General features: G+C 38.4%; 1 protein-coding gene across 3 annotated transcripts in view; it reads left to right on the top strand.

Moving 5' to 3' along the window:
• Nucleotides 1-22,943, top strand: part of DDX4 (DEAD-box helicase 4) — an 87,943-nt gene that overhangs the window by 5,789 nt on the left and 59,211 nt on the right. For all 3 annotated transcript variants that reach the window (XM_055332172.1, XM_055332173.1, XM_055332171.1), the window contains exon 2: nucleotides 4,238-4,298. In XM_055332172.1, the coding sequence (XP_055188147.1) occupies nucleotides 4,238-4,298 (61 nt within the window). The remainder of the gene's footprint in view (nucleotides 1-4,237; nucleotides 4,299-22,943) is intronic.

The raw sequence follows: 22,943 nt of genomic DNA, 5'->3' as shown, positions 1-22,943 counted from the left end.
AAGCAAATGACAAGATCTATGAATCATCCAGTGAATTTTTATTGAGGCCTATTAGGTACTGGGGATAGTGATGAACATGATAGATAAAATACAACAAGGTATTAGTTTGCCAAGGCCAGAAGTTAGAAATCTAGGTGTCATCAGGGCTGTCTTCCTTCTCGAGGCTCTAGGAGAGAATCCATGCCTCCTCCAGCATTCTGGTAGCTATTTGTCTTTTGGCTGCAACTGTCTCTGCTCTGTCTTCCCGTGGCTGCCATGTGTGTCTTTTTTTTTTTTTTTTTTTTGCCTCGCATAAGGACCTTTGTGGTGACATTTAGGGCCTACACAGGTGATGCAGAGTAATCTCCTCATTTCAGAATCCTTAATTATATTCGCAACAACTCTTTTCCAATAAGGCAACATTTGCAAGTTCCAGAGTTTATTAATATATTTAGGTGGCTGTATATCAGCCTACTATAGGTAGTATGCCTAAAGTACAGTGAGATAAGACAAGAGTGGTGAAAAATGAAGTCACAGAGGGAAAGGGGAGAGAAAAGGGAGAGAAGACTGAAGATAGTTGTGAACTTAGAGTTAATAGGACTGGCTTGATTGGATATGGGGAGTGAAAGTAATCAAAGATGATAGCTAGAGTTTTAAGTTTTATTTATTGATGTTACTGAAGTATACTTGAAACACAATGTAACATTAGTTTCAGGTGTACAACAGTGATTTGACAAGCCTGTATGTTATGGTGTGCTCATGCTAGTACAGCTACTATCTGTAACCATCCAATGGTATTATAATGCTATTCACTATATTCCCTATACTGTAGGGAAGCAACCACAGGTTGTTTAAGCAACTAGATGGTTGGTGGTGCCATCTGCTGAAATGGAGAATCTGTGAAAGATCTACAAGCTTGGGAGGGTTCAAAACAAAGAATGTTTAGTTTGTTGTGTTCAACTTGAGATGCCTATGAAAACTTGTAAGATACCAGTCAGTAGGTTATAGGACTTTATTGCCTAGAAGAGGGATCAGGACTATAGATATAAATTTGATAATTATCTGTATATTAATGGATTTAAAGCTTTGAGATTGGGTAAAGTTGCATGGTGTAAAACAGACTTAGAGGGCTTTATTCTGAGTATTCTTGATTTCAGTACCTTAAAGGAAAAATGGGATATAAGAAAGAAGAGGTAGCAACTGTAGACATTTTGTTTCAAGAGGAGCAGAGAAGTGGTGCAGTAGCAGAAAGTAATATGAAATTAATTTAGTTTTAAGGAAATGAAAAAGGTTAAGAATTTTTAATGTATTTTTTAAGATTTTATTTATTCATTCATGAGAGACAGGCAGAGACATAGGCAGTGGGAGAAGCAGGCTTCCTGTGGGGAGCCTGATGCAGGACTCAATGCCAGGACCCTGGGATCACGCCCTGAGCCAAAGGCAGATGTTCAACCACTGAGCTACCCAGACGCCTCTGCCCCTAATTTTTTTTTTAAGATTTTATTAATTTATTCATGAGACAGAGAGAGGCAGAGACATAGGCAGTGGGAGAAGCAGTCTCCTTTGCACGAAGCCTGAAGCAGGACTCAGTCCCCGGACTCTGAGATCACAACCTGAGTCACCTAGGCACCTCTGCCCTGAATTTTTTATTTTTTACTTCAGAATTTGCCTTGGAATTTTAAAATTCTGTGTATGTGGGATATTAAATTCCGCAACTTGAAGATCATCTAATACTAATAGTTTTTAAATTCTTGACTGCTACAGTGTCTCATTACCTTTATTAGCTTTATAGCACTGAAATCAGCCCTTTTTTGGATTTTCTTTATCCAATAATACTTTGGCCACTAGAAAAGAAAAAAAAAAGTCTTCAGAATTTCACTTTAAAGAAGAATAATTCTCCTCCTCCTCCTCTCTTCTTCTTTTAAAAGATTTTTATTTATTTATTTTGAGAGAGAGAACACAAGCAGGGGAGAGGCAGAGGGAGAAGCAGACTCCTCACTGAGTAGGGAGCCTGATGTGGGGCTCGATCCCAGGACCCCAGAATCGTGACTTGAGCCGAAGGCAGATGCTCACCAACTGAGCTACCCAGGCACCCCTGAAGTTCTCTTAATTGTTTTAATATCTATGGTAATGATAAATTGGAACTTTTAGCTGTAGTAATTATCAAAAGCTCAGGGCAGGGATCCCTGGGTGGCACAGCGGTTTGGCGCCTGCCTTTGGCCCAGGGCGCGATCCTGGAGACCCGGGATCGAGTCCCACGTCGGGCTCCCGGTGTATGGAGCCTGCTTCTCCCTCTGCCTATGTCTCTGCCTCTCTCTCTCTCTCCCTGTGTGACTATCATAAATAAAAATTAAAATAAAAAAAAAATCTTTAAAAAAAAAAGCTCAGGGCATTTCAAGGATGGTATATTGCCTTTCTGTTCTTAATAACTCAGAAAATAATTAAATGACTTGAGCTTTATAAAAGTAGTTTTTAAAATCACTTAGTGTCTTTTGTGAAAGAAATTTTAGAAAGTATTACTAATGCACTCCCTCTAGCTTTCGTTTTATTTAAAGTAATTCATTTGAAGGAATGTTGTGACTATTCTAATGTCAGCTAACTAAGATATCATCTGTAAGTTTTAGGTCACCTTTCTTTTTAAATTATGAAATTCTGCTTTTCATGTGCAAGAATTTGAGAGCTCTCTTCTGTGAGTTATTTCCTAAGTAGAGGAAGATTATGGAAGGGGAAATTAAGGGAGTCGTTAACAATAATAAGGAGTTCCAAGTGAGAAAAAATTACTCAAGTTTTCATTTACAGAGATGCCCTGGGAAATGTTGGAAGATTCCTAGATTAATTTGACATTTAGCTGTTCATTTAATAACAAAAGTTGGATTTTCTGAGCCCATCAGAAATGCAGACATACCACTGCAAATGTAATACATATGCATTAATAATAAATGCATATTTTTGAGACCAAGGTAGGGAAAATGGGACAGTCAGTGTTTGAGAGCATCAGTGACAGTCTTCAACTGTTGCTGTGACAAGTTTGATTAAAATTAACTATGAACAGGGATGCCTGGGTGGCTCAGCGGTTGCATGTCTGTCTTGGGCTCAGGGTGTGATCCTGGAGTTCTGGGATCGAGTCCCACTCAGGATCCTTGCATGGAGTCTGCTTCTCCCTCTGCCTATATCTTTGCCTCTCTCTTTCTCTTTCTCTCATGAATAAATAAATAAAATCTTAAAAAAATTAATTATGAATATTCTGTAGCTGACATGAGCCACTTCTTTGTACTACTTGCAATGTACATATATAGGATATTGTTTTTAGGGCATCAATGATGCTAGTCTTTATTTTAGAGTGAGTTCCTTTATAAAAATTGTGAACACATTTGTTTCCCTTAATATGAGCATAACTGAAGTTATAACAATAAAATCCTGTAGTACTTTTATGCAGAAACTGTTATCTATTACTCTCCTTTTGTGTTCTATTTTATACAGTATTGATGAGTATATTGTAAAATACTGAACTTTTGAAAATATACTGTATATTGGTAGGCATTGATTTATTCATGTGTTACTTTGGTCAGATTTTATTTATGTAATAATAGTTCTTAATTATAACTGGGTGCCTGGGTGGCTCAGTCAGTTAAATGTCTGCCTTCGGCTCAGGTCATGATCCCCAGGGTCCTAGAACTATGCCCCACGTTGGGCTCCCTGCTTGGCAGCATGCTTCTCCTCCCTCTGCTGTTCTCCCTTGCTTGTGCTTGCTCATTCGTTCTCTCTGTCAAATAAATAAATACAATAAAAAATAGTACTTAATTATACTTTTCAAGTATATGGATGGGTAAACTTTTAAGTCTAATGTCTGCAGACTCTTTCCATAAAGGGCTAGATAGTAAATATTTTAGACTTTGTGGGCTTAATTATCTCTGTTGCAACTTGACTGTTGTGGTGGGAAAGCAGCCATAGACATATCTAGATGAATGAGGGTAGCTTTGTTCCAGTAAAACGTTATTTACAAAAACTGGTGGCCCACCAGGTTTGGTTCATGGCTGCAGTTTGCTGATCACTGTTTTAAGTGATATATAAATATGCTATGCATTCAGTGTTAAAGTGAAGAGGTTTTAAAGTAATAAAGGAACGAATGATCCAGAAAATCTTTGAATCTGCTATTGTTTTGTTTGGAACAAAGCCTGGTTGTTAAAATTTTCTGGTATTTGTGATGACACATTTTTATTTTCAAAGTAGAAAATGAGTCTTTTCTTCCCTCTTACAGGATAGGTATTCTTCTGGAGCAAATGGAGACACTTTTAACAGGACTACAGCTTCATCATCGGGTATGTGTTAAAGGAAAAAGTTATAACCCTTTTTAGGTTAAGGGCTTCATCTAGTGAATGAAGAGCAGACTAGTAGACATCTTGTAGAGTGTTAAATTTCTGTGAGAATTTATTGTTTGGATGTCTTAGGATGAGGGCCACTTCTAGATAGAGGAAAGGAAAGAAGAGAGGTGTAATGCTCTATTATTTGATTTTGTGGGTTTCCCGTAGAACCTTTGCCCAACCTGGAAGTTGCATATTTGGCTTTCAGGCTGCTAGAGAATTGTCAGGGTTCCTGACATAAGGGAGTAGGAGATGGAATTGTAAGACTGTTGTTTGTTTTTACAGTGTAAATATTAACACTACTGTACAAGCAGTGGACCAAATAAGAAATCAAATGGCAAATCAAAATATGTCTCAAAACAAAAGAAAAAGAGGGATGCTTGGGTGCCTCGGTGGTTAAGCATCTGGCTTTGGCTCAGGTTGTGACCGGGTGCTAGGAATGAGTCTGCATTAGGCTCCCCACAGGGAGCCTGCTTCTCCCTCTGTTATGTCTCTGCTTCTCTGTGTCTCTCATGAATACATAAATAAAATCTTAAAAAAAAAAACAATAAAATATTCCAAAACCTATGGGGTGAAGGAAAAGCAGATATGAGAGTGAAATTTATGCTGTAAATGCTTGTATTAGAAAAAAAGTTCAGGGCACCTGGGTGACTCAGTTAGTTATATGTACAACTCTTGATTTGGGCTCAGGTCATGATCTCAGGGTTGTGAGATCAGGCCCTGCAAATCATGAAGCCTGCTTGAGATCTGTCCCTTATCCCCATGCTTTCTCTTTCATAAATAAATAAATAAATAAAAAATAAATAATAAATAATAAAAAATCTTTTAAAAAAGATAAAAATTTAAATAATCATTACATTACAAAGAACTAGAAAAAAGAAGAAACTGAAATTTAGTAAAGGAAGGAAATAACAAAGAAAATCAGAAATAAGTAAAATAGAGACCAGGGTAAACAATAATATAATGTTGAAAGTAATGATCAGTTTTAAAAAAAAGGAAAGAAATTGGCAATGTTTAGCTATGTTGTTAACAAAGAAAACTACTCAAAAATCAAAATGAAAACTATAACAGATAACCACAGAAATATGTAGTGTGATAACCGATTACTATAAACAGTTAAATACTAACAAATCAGATAAGTTGGTAAACAAAACAGATAACTCTTAAAAACCACACAAGTTACCACGATTGAATCATGAAACTTGAATCCAAAAAATAGGAGATCTTCTTAGACCAGAAAGAAGAATTAAAGTTAGGAATCAGAAATCTCCCAGCCCAGAAAAGCCCAAGACCACATGGTTTCCTTGGTGAATTCTAGCATTGAAAAAAAAGTTAGTGATACTCTATTGAAATTTTACAAATCATGAAATAGAGGGAGTGTATTCAGAATCATTCCATGAAGCCAGTATTACCCTGATGCCAAAGCAAGATAGAAACAATACAAGAACAAAAAAGTCTGGTCTGTCTTGTATAAGTATTGCTACTCTGACTTTGTTTTGACATTCATTTGTGTGGTAAATGTTTCTACATCCCTTCACTTTCAATCTGTAGGTGTCTTTAGGTCTAAAATGAATCTCTTATAGGCTATAAGATTGTTGAAGCAAGTTGCAGTAGTGGTAACATGTTAGGATAATAATTGTCCTGGTCTAACTAATCTGCTCTAACATCAGGATATCATGAGTTTCTTTGGGATCTGAAAATTAATTTAGGAAAGGTCATAGAAGAATAAGAGAAACAAATCAAGGTAAGGGAGCCACTGTTTTTTCCCCTACCACTTATTTCTAGCTAGGTTGCCTAAATATTTCATAGAGTAGATGCAGATGGGAAGGGCACAAGTGATAGGACTTAGGTTAGGAAAAACTCATGGCGGTAGTCTTTGATTTTTGTTGAAATCCAAAGCTGGCTGAAGTGCTATTTCTGATGTATCTTTTTCAGTTATTGTGGTAAAATACATGTAACATAAAGTTTACCACTTTCACTATTTTTTAAAAGATTTTATCTTAGAGCAAGAGAGTGAGAGAGAGCAAGTAAGCATGAGAGGGGCAGAATGAGAGGGAGAAGCAGTTTGAGGGCTCTGTCCCAGGATCCTGGGATCATGACCTAAGCCAAAGGCAGATAGTTAACTGACTGAGCCACCCAGACACCCCTCACCATTTTTTTTTAAAGGTTGATTGATTGATTGATTTATGAGAGAGAGAGAGAGAGAGAGAGAGAGGCAGAGACAGAGACAAGCAGAGGGAGAAGCAGGCTCCATGCAGGAGCCGATGTGGGACTCGATCCCGGGTCTCCAGGATCACACCCTGGGCTGAAGGTGGTACTAAATCGCTGAGCCACCTGGGCTGCCCTCCTCCTCACCATTTTTAAGTGTACATTGCAGTGGCATTGATAAGTACATTCACATTGCCATGCAGTCATCACCCCCCCCCCCAGAGCTTTTTCATGTTCCTAAACTGAAACTTCATTCCCGCTAAACAGTAACTCCCCTGTCCCTTTTCTCCTCAGTTCCTGACAACCAGAGTGGTACTTCCTGTGCCATTTCAGTTACTGTGAATTTACTGAGTCTCTGAATTTGTGTAACTATCACTTTTAAGTTTTGCTGTAGTACAAGAGAGAGGGACTAATGGCACCAGATAGTTTGTTTTTTTCTTCAAAACTTAGTGGAAGAGGTAAAACATTTTATAGTCAAGGTAGCTGCCTGGTCACTGAGGCCTGTTCTAAAGTGAAAAAAATGTGGAAAGATAGTTTCTAAAATGTAAAGGAGAATATGAGAGTTCATCAGGGTAAAGCAAATTTAATTCCCCTGTTCATCTTCAGTTCAGAGTAATTATCTTGATAGAAGTTAAGTTTAGAAGAGATGCTTTTGCTATTGTCAAGATGCATTTATCTTTCATAAACATTTAAATGCAGTGATTTAACATAGAATATTCAGATTATGAAAACTTGATTAAACTGCTGCCTGCTAAAACCCCAGCAGAAGACTAACTTTGCTTCCATCCTATGAATCACATGCATTCATATGTACTTGAAATATACAAAAAAGTTGAATAGGTAAAACTAATCTGTGTCTATTTGGATAGATTACTGTGTAATCAGGAGAAACCTTGTTCTTTGAATTGTTGAAAGGTAGTTTTTGTAAAGGAAATAAAATTTACATCTATAGTATATCAAAGCAGAACATGTTTGTGGTGAAATCTTCAAGAAGCTAGATTGAAATAGCCACCAACCAAAAACAAGGACTTCTTTTAGCATTTGATCTCTGAATGTTTAGGCAAAGGAAATGAAATTAGGGGGCAGCCCTGGTGGCTCAGCGGTTTAGTGCCCCCTTCAGTCCAGGGTGTGATCCTGGAGACCCGGGATTGAGTCCCATGTCGGGCTCCCTGCATGGAGCCTGCTTCTCCCTCTGCCTGTGTCTCTGGCTTTCTCTCTCTCTCTCTGTGTCTCTCATGAATAAATAAATAAAATATTAAAAAAAAATGAAATTAGATAATGAAATATGTTGTTCAGAAAAAGGTAAGCAGACAATTTACAGGTACTTTTGTAGCTCTTTTTAAATTAAAAAAATTTTTTTCATAGAAATAGCTTTTCTAAATTGCAGAAATGCTTATCAGGCTAATGAATATATCTAAGCCAATACCTAAATATGCATTTTAAAGAAAAAAACAACTTAAGTTGCAGAGACAAAAAGAAAGAAAGAAAATGATTTGAAACTTTGGGCCCTGAATTAAGCCCCCATTGGTAGTATGTTGTTGAGTCTGATGTTTTAATCTTTGCATATATTCCCACATACATAATTAAATTGCAGTGGCATATTATATACACGTTTTGCTTTTTTATTGAAATACAGTTGACATACAGTGTTTCATTAGTTTCATGTATGCAGTAGAGTGATTCCACAAGTTTATACGTTATACTGTGTGTTCACAAATACAGCTACCATCTGTCACCATATAATGCTATTGCAGTACCATTGACTATATTCCTTCTGTTCTACCTTTTATTTCTGTCATTTATGCATTCCGTAACGAATCAATTACATCTGTAATAATCTTCTAACTAAGGTCGCAGTTTGAAGTTGCAGAAAGGACATGAATTTTGGAGAGACATTGTTCTGGATTCTCCTTCGATTTCCAGTGCTCCATGTGTCTGTCTCTGCACAAAATAATACTGTATTAATTCTTTGGGCTTATAATAAGTTTTATTATCTGCTAGGGCAATTCCCCTTTCATTCTTTTTTCAGGATCATATTTTTGACCTTTATTTTTCCAAGTGAAATTTAGCATCTGTTTAAAGTCACAAAAATTTTACGTTTTCATAAAACTGCAGTAAATTTATATATTTTGGAAGAAAAGTGTCTTTACTGTGCTTAGTCTTTCCATCTATGGGCCTCATTGTCTCTCGTTTATTTATAATTTCTCCATAAAGATGTTAAATATTTTAATATTTAATTCTAGGAATTATGTTTTCTTGGTTGAGAATGCTATTTCAAAATTAACCTCATTAATTTATTTAGTAATGAGTAAAAATGCTCAATATGAAAGTTTATGTTATTAAAAAAAACATTATAAATGACCATTCCCTCTAAACCTCAATTACAACAAAACATTAAATATTCCAATAATGTGTATTCTGCTTAGGTTTTTATATCCTGTTCTGTTCCTTCCAACCTGTCTTCATTCCTTTCTTAACACAAACTGTAACACCTTAGTGTCTGAATTATATTTAGGCCTTTGCCAGACATTTCAACCAAAGTCTTAAATCTTTTAAAACACTTGTTCTGAATTCAGTAACTGTGATGTAAAATTGACTGAGCTATAATACCCATCACAGGCACCAGACCAATTTCTCTCCTTTCCCTTTTCCACCCCTGCCACCCCCGGGCACCCCTGGCCCAGGCTAGGCCCACCTGCTGAGTTGGCCTGATCCACACTTGATTTGTTCAGGAGTGCAGCCACCAGCTCTCTCCAGGGTACAGATCCTACACTTGGGGTCTAGCATGGCCCCCAGACTCTCTGTTCCACCTATTCTCTGTGTCCAGAGAGGGCCCTTGATGGGTGTCTGCCATGCTGGAGCCCTGAAGACCCACCTTAAGCCCTGAATCTGGGTGTCTGCTTGGGGAGCCTTTCTTACCAGAGCAATAAGAGCGCTGTCCAGCCCAAACCCGGCCTACTCTGTCTTTTTTATGGGTGGTTTTCTTCAAAAGTGTTGTTATACTTGGGTGCCTTTTGTATTTGAGTGAAACATTAAAAATGCTGATGAGAAATCAACTTTGTGTGGATAGTCACAGTTTGTTGACTGATTGGCTCTATTGTGGAGTATTTGGGCCCGGGCCAGGCCGTCTTATTGGGCAGAGCTGTTTCCCTAGAGAGGAATCCAGCCAGTGTTTATCTAGAGGATTTAAGTTTTTTGAACTGGTTTCTTTTTTTTTTAATTTTTTTATTTATTTATGATAGTCACAGAGAGAGAGAGAGAGAGAGGCAGAGACACAGACAGACACAGACAGACACAGACACAGACAGAGAGACACAGAAGCAGGCTCCATGCACCGGGAGCCCGACGTGGGATTCGATCCCGGGTCTCCAGGATCGCGCCCCGGGCCAAAGGCAGGCGCCAAACCGCTGCGCCACCCAGGGATCCCTTGAACTGGTTTCTATGTCATTTTTCTATTGTGTTCTTTCTTCCTCCTTCATTGTATTGCATGGATCTTGTGCTGCCTTTGCTGATTTTTTCATTACCCGTTTTTGAATGATTTGACTTATTCCTAGACCAGCTATTTATGTGAGGCAGTGTCAGGGGCTTCTCATTCTGTTTTTTCCCAAAGGAACTGTATTCTTTGTGTGTGTGTGTGTGTGTGTGTTTTAAGATTTTATTTATTTATTCATGAGAGACACAGAGAAAGAGGCAGAGACTTAGGCAGAGGGAGAAGCAGGCTCCATCCAGGAAGCCTGATGTGGGACTCGATCCTGGGACTCCAGATCATGCCTGGGCTGAAGGCAGGTGCTCAACTGCTGAGCCACCCAGGCATCCCTATGTGTGTGTTTTAAAACATGTTTTGTGGGACACCTGGGTGGCTCAGCGGTTGAGCATCAGCCTTTAGCTCAGGGCGTGATCCTAGTCCCGGATTGAGTCCCGCATTGGGCTCCCTGTGAGGAGCCTGCTTCTCTCTCTGTGTGTGTCTCTCATGAATAAATAAATAAAATATTCAAAAAAAATATTTTGTGTGCCAGTTTTTTCTGTGCACATATATTTTTAACTTAGAAAAATGTAACAGATAAATATCTCATTCTCATCCACCCACTGCTACCTTTAAGATCTGTTTGTAATTGATAATTGACATAATTATTTATTACTAGTGCAAGGTATCTCATACACTTTATCATGAAGTTTTATTTACCCTTCTACTACCATGATGGACACTAAGAAGACCTCCTATTACCTTCCACTACCACAAGGAAGAACATTTCTGTATATACCCTTTCATAGGCTGGAGTGTTTTTGGGTAATGGGCTCAGGAAAGGAGTTACAGGGTTGAGTGTATATGTACTTAGTTTGACTAAATATTTAATAATTATTCTCTGGAATAACTATACCAGTCTATATTCCCATCAGTTGGACATGAGGGTTTTTATATCTCAATTAATATTGGATGTTATTGAGTCTTTTAATTTTAGCCAGTCTTTTGGCTTTAAAGTAAAATCTCATGTTTTAAAAGCATTTATCTGATTTTTAAGAGCTTAACTGTCTCTTCATGTGCTGTTATTATTGTAGGTTTCCACTTCTATAAGTTGCCTTTTCATATTTTTAGAGCATTTTTCTATTATTCATGCTCTGTTTCTCTTGTTGATTGGTAGGCACTCCTCCTGTATTTTAGATTTTATGCTCTTCTGTCATCTTTGTCCATGATTTGCCTTACTGATCAAAAAATTTCTTTTGAAGTGCTTATTAAAAATATTTAAATATTTTTGCTTTCTGATTTGCTTTTGCAGTTTTAATTAAGCTCTTCCTCACCTCTATGTCAGAAGTAATCTCCTATGTTTAGAGTTTTACCTTTCACATTTAGCTTTTAATCATCCGAATGTTTTTTTTTTTTAAATTCATGGTAACCATATTTATGAGTGCTAGCCAAATCAGAATGTAATGCATATAGTATGAATGAAGGTTTTTTTTATGGTAAAATAAACATAACATAAAATTTACCATTTTAACCATTTTTTAAAATTAAAAAATTTTAAGTAAGACTTCATTTTTTAAAAGCAGTTCTAGGCTCATAGCAAAATTGAGGAGAAAGCATAGAGATTTCCTATATGCACTTATCCCACATCTGCATGGCCTCCCGCATTATCAACATCCCCAGTCAGAATGGTACATTTGTTAGAATTGAGGAACCTACAGCAATACATTATTATCACCCAAAGTCTGTAGTTCATTGTTAGGGCTCACTCTTGGTATTGTATAGTCTGTGGTTTTGGGTGAATGTTTCCATCATTATGGTATCAGAAAGAGAATTTTCACTGCCTTAAAAATCCTCTGTTCTCTGCCTATCTCTCCCCCTTCTCTTTCCCCTAGTAACCAATAATGTTTTTATTGTCTGCATCGTTTCACCTTTTCCAGAATGTCATACATTTGGAATCATATATATAAGCTTTTAAGATTGGGCTCTTTCACTTAGTAATATGCATTAAGTTTCTTCCATGTCTTTCCATGGCTTGATAGCTCAGTTTTTTTTTTTTTTAAAGATTTTATTTATTTATTCATGGGAGACAGAGAGAGAGGCAGAGACACAGGCAGAGGGAGAAGCAGGCTCCACACAGGGAGCCTGATGTGGGACTCCATCCTAGGACCCCAGTCCAGGATCACGCCCTGGCCCGAAGGCAGGTGCCAAACTGCTGAGCCACTCAGGGACCCCCAGTTGTTTGTTTTTCAAAGCAATGAATAATATGCTGTTGTCTGGATGTACAACAGTTGTTAATTCATTTGTCTCAATAGGTATCTTGGTTGCTTCCAAGTTTTGGTGATTAGAAACAAAGCTACTAGAAACACACCTATGTGCAGGTTTTTGTGTGGATAGAAGTTTTCACCCCATTTGGGTAAATACCAATGAGGATACTTTGCTGGATGATGTGGTAGAGTATATTTAGTTTTGTTGGAAACTACCAAACTGCTTTGCAAGATATTCATACCATTTTACATTCCCATCAGAAATAAATAGGAATTCCTTTTGCTAAATAGCCTTGCTAGTATTTGATATTGTCAGCGTTAGAGACTTTGGCCATTCAGAAAGGCAAATTGTGGTACTTTATTGTTTTAATTTGCATTTTTCCGATGTTAAGGTCTTGGACCCGTTTTTAATTAGGTTTGTTTTCTTATTGTTGAGTTTTTAAGAATTCCTTTTGTGTTTTAGCTAATAGTCCTTTATCAGATGTGTCTTACAAAAATATTTTCTCCTAGTGTGTGGCTTGTTTTCTCATTATTTTGACATTGTCTTTTGCAGAGTAGAAGTTATTTTTGTTTTTTGTTTTAAAGATTATATTTACTTGAGAGAGCGAGCGAGCAAGTGAGCAAGCAAGAGCAGGGGAAAGAGCAGAGGGAGAGGCACAAGCTGACTCCATGCTGAGAGCAGAGCCTGAGGTTGGGCTGGATCCCCTAACTTTGAGGTAATGAGCTGAGCCAAAAATCAAGTCTGACGCTTAACCAACTAAGCCACCCAGGCACTAACCTCCTCGCTCTCTCTTTTTAAGATTTTAGTGAGTGGGAGTTTTTAGCTTCAGTGAAGTTTAGCTTATCAGTTATTTCTTTAATGGATTATGCTCTTGGTGTTGTATCTAAAAAGTCATCTTCATACCTCAGGTCATCTAGAGTTTCTCTTACGTTATCTTCCAGGGGTTTTATAGTTTTACATGTGTATTTAGATCTGTGATCCATTTTCTTTTCTTTTGATCTGTGATCATTTTGAGTTAATTTTTGTGAAGGGTGTAAGGTTGGTTCTATGTTCTTTCTTCCCCCCTCATGTGGATGTTTAGTTTTAGCACCATTCATTGAAAAGACTGTGTTTGCTCTTTGTATTGCCTTTGCTACTTTGTCAAAGATCAGTTGACCATACTTACATGGGTCTTGGTTCTCTATTCTGTTTCATTGATTTGTTTATTCTTTTGCCAATACTATACTGTCTTGATCATAATGGCTTTAGAGTAAGTATTTAAATTGGGTAGTGCCAGCCATTCAACTTTGTTCTTCTCCTTCAATATTATGTTGGCTATTCAAGGTATAGAATGTAAACTCTCCATATAAACTTTAGAATCAATTGGTCAATATCCACAAAATAACTTGGTAGGATTTTGATTGGGTTAGCTTTGAATCTAGAGATAAAAGAATTGACATCTTGACAATAAAGAGTTTTCCTATCTATGAGTGTGAAATATCTTTCCATTTATTTAATCCTTTGATTTTCATGACAGTTTTATAGTTGTCCTCAAATAGATCTTCTATACATTTTGTTAGATTAATACCCACCTATTTCATTTTTGAGTGCTAGTATAAATGGTAATATATTTTTATTTTCAAAGTAAATTTGTTTGTTATTGGTACACAGGAAAGCAATTGGTTTTGTCTACTAATCTGGTATCGTGCACTTTTGCTATAGTTGCTTATTAGTTCCCGGAGTTTTTTTGTCATTATTTTGGATTTTCGGAGGAGGGGCAAGATGGCGGAAGAGCAGGGTCCCCAAATCGCCTGTCCCCACCAAATTACCTAGATAACCTTCAAATCATCCTGAAAATCTACGAATTCGGCCTGAGATGTAAAGAGAGACCAGCTGGAACGCTACAGTGAGAAGAGTTCGCGCTTCTATCAAGGTAGGAAGACGGGGAAAAAGAAATAAAGACACAAAAGGCCTCCGAGGGGGAGGGGCCCCGCGAGGAGCCGGGCTGAGGCCGGGGCGAGTGTCCCCAGGACAGGAGAGCCCCGTCCCGGAGAAGCAGGAGCTGCACCAACCTTCCCGGGTGGAAAGGGGCCCGCAGGGAGTTGGAGCAGGACCCAGGAGGGCGGGGATGCCCTCGGGCTCCCTGGGACACTAACAGACACCTGCGAGCGCAGGAGAGTGCGCCGAGCTCCCTAAGGGCTGCAGCGCGCACTGGAGCAGCTCTGAGGGGCTCGGGAGCGGCTCCAGGGAGGGAGCTGCAGGGCGGGAGCGCAAATCCAACAGCTCAGGCCCTGGAGCAGAGGGCGCCGGGACACAGCCCAGGATCCGGCCTCCCCCCGGGACAGGCAGAGGCCGGGAGGGCCCAGGACAGCAAGGACGCTCCTGCCCCGAGCTGAGCAGATCAGCGGCCCCGCCCCGGAGCCTCCAGGCCCTGTGGACGGAGAGCCCCGTAGTTCCTGCGGGGGCTGAATCCAGGCTTCCAGAGCTGCCGCAGCCACTGGGGCTGTTCCTCCTGGGGCCCCACGGGGTAAACAACCCCCGCTGAGCCCTGCAGCAGGCAGGGGCAGAGCAGCTCCCCCAAGTGCTAACACCTGAAAATCAGGCCCCTCCCCCAGAAGACCAGCTAGACGGACCAGTGATACTCCCCCGTGTTCCAATACAACTTGTTTTTGGCCACTCTGCACTGAGCAAAATGACTAGAAGGAAACCTCACCTCAAAAGAAAGAATCAGAAACAGCCCTCTCTCCCACAGAGTTACAAAATCTGGATTACACTTTAATGTCAGAAAGCCAATTCAGAAGCACGATTATACAGCTACTGGTGGCTCTAGAAAAAAGCATTAAGGACTCACGAGACTTCATGACTGCAGAATTTAGATCCAATCAGGCAGAAATTAAAAATCAGTTGAATGAGATGCAATCCAAACTAGAAGTCCTAACGACGAGGGTTAACGAGGTGGAAGAACGAGTGAGTGACATAGAAGACAAGTTAATGGCAAAGAGGGAAACTGAGGAAAAAAGAGACAATCAATTAAGGGACCATGAAGACAGATTAAGGGAAATAAATGATAGCCTGAGGAAGAAAAACCTACGTTTAATTGGGGTTTAATTGGGGTTGCCGAAAGGGACAGAGGGCCAGAATATGTATTTTAACAAATCCTAGCTGAACTCTTTCCCAATCTGGGAAGGGAAACAGGCATTCAGATCCAGGAAATAGAGAGATCCCCCCCTAAAATCAATAAAAACCGTTCAACACCTCGACATTTAATAGTGAAGCTTGCAAATTCCAAAGATAAAGAGAAGATCCTTAAAGCAGCAAGAGACAAGAAGTCCCTGACTTTCATGGGGAGGAATATTAGGGTAACAGCAGACCTCTCCACAGAGACCTGGCAGGCCAGAAAGGGCTGGCAGGATATATTCAGGGTCCTAAATGAGAAGAACATGCAACCAAGAATACTTTATCCAGCAAGGCTCTCATTCAAAATGGAAGGAGAGATAAAGAGCTTCCAAGACAGGCAGGAACTAAAAGAATATGTGACCTCCAAACCAGCTCTGCAAGAAATTTTAAGGGGGACTCTTAAAATTCCCCTTTAAGAAGAAGTTCAGTGGAACAATCCACAAAAACAAGGACTAAATAGATATCATGATGACACTAAACTCGTATCTGTCAATAGTAACTCTGAACGTGAATGGGCTTAATGACCCCATCAAAAGGCGCAGGATTTCAGACTGGATAAAAAAGCAGGACCCATCTATTTGCTGTCTACAAGAGACTCATTTTAGACAGAAGGACACCTACAACCTGAAAATAAAAGGTTGGAGAACCATTTACCATTCAAATGGTTCTCAAAATATACCCTAAAAACTATAGAACACTTCTGAAAGAAATTGAGGAAAGAGATGGAAAAATATTCCATGCTCATGGATTGGCAGAATTAATATTGTGAAAATGTCAATGTTACCCAGGGCAATTTACACGTATAATGCAATCCCTATCAAAATACCATGGACTTTCTTCAGAGACTTAGAACAAATTATTTTAAGATTTGTGTGGAATCAGAAAAGACCCCGAACAGCCAGGGGAATTTTAAAAAAGAAAACCATATCTAGGGGCATCACAATGCCAGATTTCAGGTTGTACTACAAAGCTGTGGTCATCAAGACAGTGTGGTACTGGCACAAAAACAGACATATAGATCAATGGAACAGAACAGAGAACCCAGAAGTGGACCCTGAACTTTATGGTCAACTAATATACGATAAAGGAGGAAAGACGATCCACTGGAAGAAAGACAGTCTCTTCAATAAATGGTGCTGGGAAAATTGGACATCCACATGCAGAAGAATGAAACTGGACCACTCTCTTGCACCATACACAAAGATAAACTCAAAATAGATGAAAGATCTAAATGTGAGACAAGATTCCATCAAAATCCCAGAGGAGAACTCAGGCAACACCCTTTTTGAACTTGGCCACAGTAACCGGAGAAGGACAAACAGTGTATGTTCTCATTCATTTGGGGAATATGAATAATAGTGAAAGGGAATATAAGGGAAGGGAGAAGAAATGTGTGAGAAATATCAGAAAGGGAGACAGAACATAAAGACTTCTAACTCTGGGAAATGAACTAGGGGTGGTGGAGGGGGAGGAGGGCGGGGGGTGGGGGTGAATGGGTGACGGGCACTGAGGGGGACACTTGACGGGATGAGCACTGGGTGTTATTCTGTATGTTGGTAAATTGAACACCAATAAAAATTAATTTATATAAAAAAAAGAAAAAAAAAGAAAGAGGAAGTCCAAAGAAACAATCCACAAAAACAGGGACTGAACAGGTATCATGATGACACTAAATTCGTATCTTTCAATAGTAACTCTGAACATGAATGGGCTTAATGATCCCATCAAAAGGCGCAGGGTTTTAGACTGGATAAAAAAGCAAGACCCATCTATTTGCTGTCTACAAGAGACTCATTTTAGATGTAAGGACACCAATAGCCTGAAAATAAAAGGCTGGAGAACCATCTACCATTCAAATGGTCCTCAAGAGAAAGCAGGGGTAGCCATCCTCATATCAGGTAAATTAAAGTTTATCCCAAAGACTGTAGTAAGAGATGAAGAGGGACACTATATTATACTTAAAGGATCTATCCAACAAGAGGACCTAACAATTGTGAATATTTATGCCCCGAATGTGGGAGCTGCCAGGTATATCAATCAGTTAATAACCAAAGTTAAGACATACTTAGACAATAATACACTTATACTTGGGAGACTTGAACATGGCGCTTCCTACAATTGATAGATCTTCTAAGCACAACATCTCCAAAGAAACAAGAGCTTTAAATGATACACTGGACAAGATGGATTTCACAGGTATTTACAGAACTTTACATCCAAACGCAACTGAATGCACATTCTTCTCAAGTGCACATGGAACTTTCTCCAGAATAGACCACCTACTGGGTCACAAATCAGGTCTTAACCGATACCAAAAGACTGGGATCGTCCCATGCATATTTTCAGACCATAATGCTTTGAAACCAGAACTAAACCACAAGAAGTTTGGGAGGATTTCAAACACATGGAGGTTAAAGACCATCCTGCTAAAAGATGAAAGGGTCAACCAGGAAATTAGAGAAGAATTAAAAATATTCATTGAAACTAATGAGAATGAAGATACAACTGTTCAAAATCTTTGGGATACAGCAAAAGCAGTCCTGAGGGGGAAATACATTGCAATACAAGCATCCATCCAAAAACTAGAAAGAATTAAAATGCAAAAGCTAACCTTGCACCTAAAGGAGCTGAAGAAGGAACAGCAAATAAAACCTTCACCCAGCAGAAGAGAATTAATAAAGATCTGAGCAGAACTCAATGAAATAGAGACCAGAAGAACCGTGGAACAGATCAACAAAATCAGGAGTTGGTTCTTTAAAAGAATTAATAAGATAGATAAGCCATTATCCAGCCTTATTAAAAAAAAAGAGAGAAAAGACTCAAATTAATAAAATCACAAATGAGAAAGGAAAGATCACCAGCAATATCAAGGAAATACAAACGATTTTAAAAACTTATTATGAGCAGCTATATGCCAATAAATTAGGCAATCTAGAAGAAATGGACGCATTTCTGGAAAACCACAAACTACCAAAATTGGAACAGGAAGAAATAGAAAATCTGAACAGGCCGATAACTGGAGAGGAAATTGAAGCAGTCATCAAAAACCTCCCAAGACACAAAAGTCCAGGACAGATGGCTTCCCAGGGGAATTCTATCAAACGTTGAAAGAAGAAACCATACCTATTCTACTAAAGCTGTTCAGAAAGATAAAAAGAGATGGAATACTTCCAAACTCGTTCTATGAGACCAGCATCGCCCTAATTCCAAAACCAGACAAAGACTCCACCAAAAAGGAGAATTATAGACCAATATCCCTGATGAACACAGATGCAAAAATTCTCAACAAGATACTAGCCAATAGGATCCAACAGTGCATTAAGAAGATCATTCACCATGACCAAGTGAGATTTATTCCCAGGATGCAAGGCTGGTTCAACACATGTAAAGCCATCAATGTGATAGATCATATCAACAAGAGAAAAAAAACAAGAACCATATGATCCTCTCATTAGATGCAGAGAAAGCATTTGACACAATACAACATCCATTCCTGATCAAAACTCTTCAGAGTGTAGGGATAGAGGGAACATTCCTCAGCATCTTAAAAGCCATCTATGAAAAGCCCACAGCAAATAACATTCTCAATGGGGAAACACTGGGAGCCTTTCCCCTACAGGAACATGACAGAGATGTCCACTCTCACCACTGCTATTCAACATAGTACTAAAAATCCTAGCCTCAGCAATCGGGCAGCAAAAAGAAATAAAAGGCATTCAAATTGGGAAAGAAGTAGTCAAACTCTCCTTCTTCCCAGATGACATGATACTCTACATAGAAAACCCAAAAGACTCCACTCCAAGATTGCTAGAACTCATACAGCAAATCGGGGGTGTGGCAGGATACAAAATCAATGCCCAGAAATCAGTGGCATTTCTATACACTAACAATGAGACTGAAGAAAGAGAAATTAAAGAGTCAATCCCATTTACAATTGCACCCAAAAGCATGAGAGACCTAGGAATAAACCTAACCAAAGAGGTAAAGGATCTTATACCCTAAAAACTACAGGACACTTCTGAAAAAAATGGAGGAAGACACAAAGAGATGGAAAAATATTCCATGCTCATGGATTGGCAGAATTAATATTGTGAAAATGTCAATGTTACCCAGGGCAATGTACACGTTTAATGCAATCCCTATCAAAATACCATGGACTTTCTTCAGAGAGTTGGAACAAATCATCTTAATATTTGTGTGGAATCAGAAAAGACCCCGAATAGCCAGGGGAATATTAAAAAAGAAAACCATAGCTGGAGGCATCACAATGCCAGATTTCAGGTTATACTACAAAGCTGTGGTCATCAACACAGTGTGGTACTGGCACAAAAACAGACACATAGATCAATGGAACAGAACAGAGAATCCAGAAGTGGACCCTCAACTTTATGGTCAACTAATATTCAACAAAGCAGGAAAGACTATCTCTGGAAAAAAGACAGTCTCTTCAATAAATGGTGCTAGGAAAATTGAACATCCACACGCAGAAGAATGAAACTAGACCATTCTCTTGTACCATACACACAGATAAACTCAAAATGGAATGAAGATCTAAATATGAGACAAGATTCCATCAAAATCCTAGAGGAGAACACAGGCAACACCCTTTTTGAACTCAGCTACAGTAACTTCTTGCAAGATACATCCATGAAGGCAAGAAAAATAAAAGCAAAAATGAATTATTGGGACTTAAGATAAAAAGCTTCTGCACAGCAAAAGAAACAGTCAACAAAACTAAAAGACAACCTACAGAATGGGAGAAGATATTTGCAAATGACCTATCAGATAAAGAGCTAGTATCCAAGATCTATAAATAACTTATTAAACTCAACAGCAAAGAAACAAACAATCCAATCATGAAATGGGCAAAAGACATGAACAGAAATATCACAGAGGAAGACATAGACATGGTCAACAAGTATATGAGAAAATGCTCCGCATCACTGGCCATCAGGGAAATACAAATCAAAACCACAATGAGATACCACCTCACACCAGTGAGAATAGTGAAAATTAGCAAGACAGGAAACAACAAATGTTGGAGAGGATGTGTAGAAAGGGGAATCCTCTTGCACTGTTGGTGAGAATGTGAACTGCCACCTGTGTGCCAAACTGTGTGGAGGTTCCTCAAAGAGTTAAAAATAGATCTGAAAAAAATAAAATAAAATAAAATAAAATAAAAAATAAAATATAAAATAAAATAAATTAAATTATTAAATAAAAAATATAAAATAAAATAAAATAAAATATAAAATAATAAAATAAAATAATAATAAAAAAATAAAATAAAATAAAATAAATAAAATAAAATAAAAAATAAAATAAAAAAATATAAAATAAAATAAAATAAAATAAAATAAATAAAATAGATCTGCCCTACAACCCAGCAATTGCACTGCTAGGGATTTACCCCAAAGATACAGATGCAGTGCAATGCTGGAACCCCTGTACCCCAATGTTTATAGCAGCAATGTCCACAATACCCAAACTGTGGAAGGAGCCTCAGCGTCCATCAAAAGATGAATGGATAAAGAAGATGTGGTATATGTATACAATGGGATATTAGCCATTAGAAATGACAAATACTAAACATTTGCTTCAACGTGGATGGAACTGGAGGGTATTATGCTGAATGAAATAAGTCAATTGGAGAAGGACAAACATTATATGGTCTCATTCATTTGGGGAATATAAAAATTAATGAAAGGGAATAAAGGGAAAGGAGAGAAAATGAGTGAAAATATCAGTGAGGGTGGCAAAACAGACACACCCAACTCTGGGCAATGAACAAGGGGTAGTGGAAAGGGAGGTGGGCAGGGGGTTGGGGTGACTGGGTGATGGGCACTGAGGGGGGCACTTGGAGGGATGAGCACTGGGTGTTATGCTATATGTTGACAAATTGAACTCCAATAAAAAAATTAAATAAATAAATAAATAAATAAAAATAAAAATACTCAATCTGGGGACACCTGGGTGGCTCAGAGGTTGAATGTCTGCTATCAGCTCAGGGTATTATCCTGGGATCCTGAGATCAAGTCCCACATTGGGCTCCCTACGGAAAGCCTGCTTCTCCCTCTATGTCTCTGCCTCTCTCTGTCTCTCATGAATAAATATATCTTAAAAAAAATATTGAAACTGTGTGTGCACCATACTTCAAAAAATTTTTTTTCTTTTTTTAAAAAAAAGAACCTGGCCTAGACAGATATGTGGACAATGGCAACTAAACTTGTAATAAACAGGTGATTTACATGTTCCAGAGTTTATTCTTTAAAAAAGATAAAAAGCATAAAATCAAAATTGAATTAGAACAACATGAGAAAAGAAAACTAGAGGCCAATCTTACTTAATTCAAAAGCACTAAAAAGGGGTGCCTGGGTGGCTCTGTCAGCTAAGCGTCTGACTCTTGATTTCAGCTGAGGTCATGATCTCAGGGTCGTGAAACTGGGTTCAGCACTGAGCATGAAGCCTTCTTGAGATTCTCCTTCTCCCTCTGTCCTGGATCACCCTACCCCTGGCCTGCACACTTTTTTTTTTTACCCCTAAAAGAGAGAGATATGGCTCCTTTAAATAAAAGTACTAAATAAGACATCTCATTTCATTGAATACTGCAATAAAATAGCTATGCAGGGCTTATCCTAGGAACACAAAATTAGTTCATGTTTAAAGAATATTAGGAGATTTAAAGGAACAACAGAAATCTGGAATTCAAAAAAAGGCCATTTGTTAACATTCAACTGCCTTTTCTTTTTTTATATTGAGAGAAAGAGAGGAGGAATGGCACAGGGAGAGGAGAGAAAATCTCAAGCAGGCTTTCCTCACTGAGCACAAAGCTTGACATGAGGCTCGATTTCACAACCCTGAGATCATATCCTGAGCCAAAATCCGGTCAGACATTTAACCAACTGAACCACCCTGGCACCCCTTCACTGCCATTTCTAAGCAAAACAAGTATTTGAGCAGAAATAGAAAGAAACTTCCTTAGCACAATTAAAAAAACAACTAAAATAAGCCTAAAGCAAACATTATATTTTAATTCTAAAAATTTTGGAGCATTCTCATTGAAGCGAAGAAAAGTCTAAATGCTTGTTATTTTTACTATTATTTAGTGAATGGTAGGTTTTATCCATTGCTTTAAGACAAAAAAAGAATAAGGGGCACCTGGGTGGCTCAGTGGTTCAGCTTCTGCCTTCAGCTCAAGGCGTGATACCAGAGTCCTGGGATCAAGTCCTGCATCATATTCCCCACAGAGCCTGCTTCTCCCTCTGCCTATGTCTCTGCCTCTCTTTCTTGGTGTCTCGCATGAATAAATAAATAAAATCTTTTTTTAAAAAAAAGACCAAAAAATGACAAAATTGTGTTAGAGATGAAATTTGCATCACATATCAATAGGGAAAGGACAATATTTAACAGAGAGTGTGGGGAAAATTGGGTTATTTTATGTGGGAAGAAAATAGGTTATTTTACATCATATTCAAAAAATGGATTCAACTGTCTACTTAAAAATGGTTAAA

The sequence above is a fragment of the Nyctereutes procyonoides genome, unplaced genomic scaffold, assembly GCF_905146905.1.
Source record: "Nyctereutes procyonoides isolate TBG_1078 unplaced genomic scaffold, NYPRO_anot_genome, whole genome shotgun sequence".
Classification (NCBI taxonomy): domain Eukaryota; kingdom Metazoa; phylum Chordata; class Mammalia; order Carnivora; family Canidae; genus Nyctereutes; species Nyctereutes procyonoides.
Note: the sequence above shows the minus strand (reverse complement) of the source record. Positions and strands in the feature narration are given on the sequence as shown.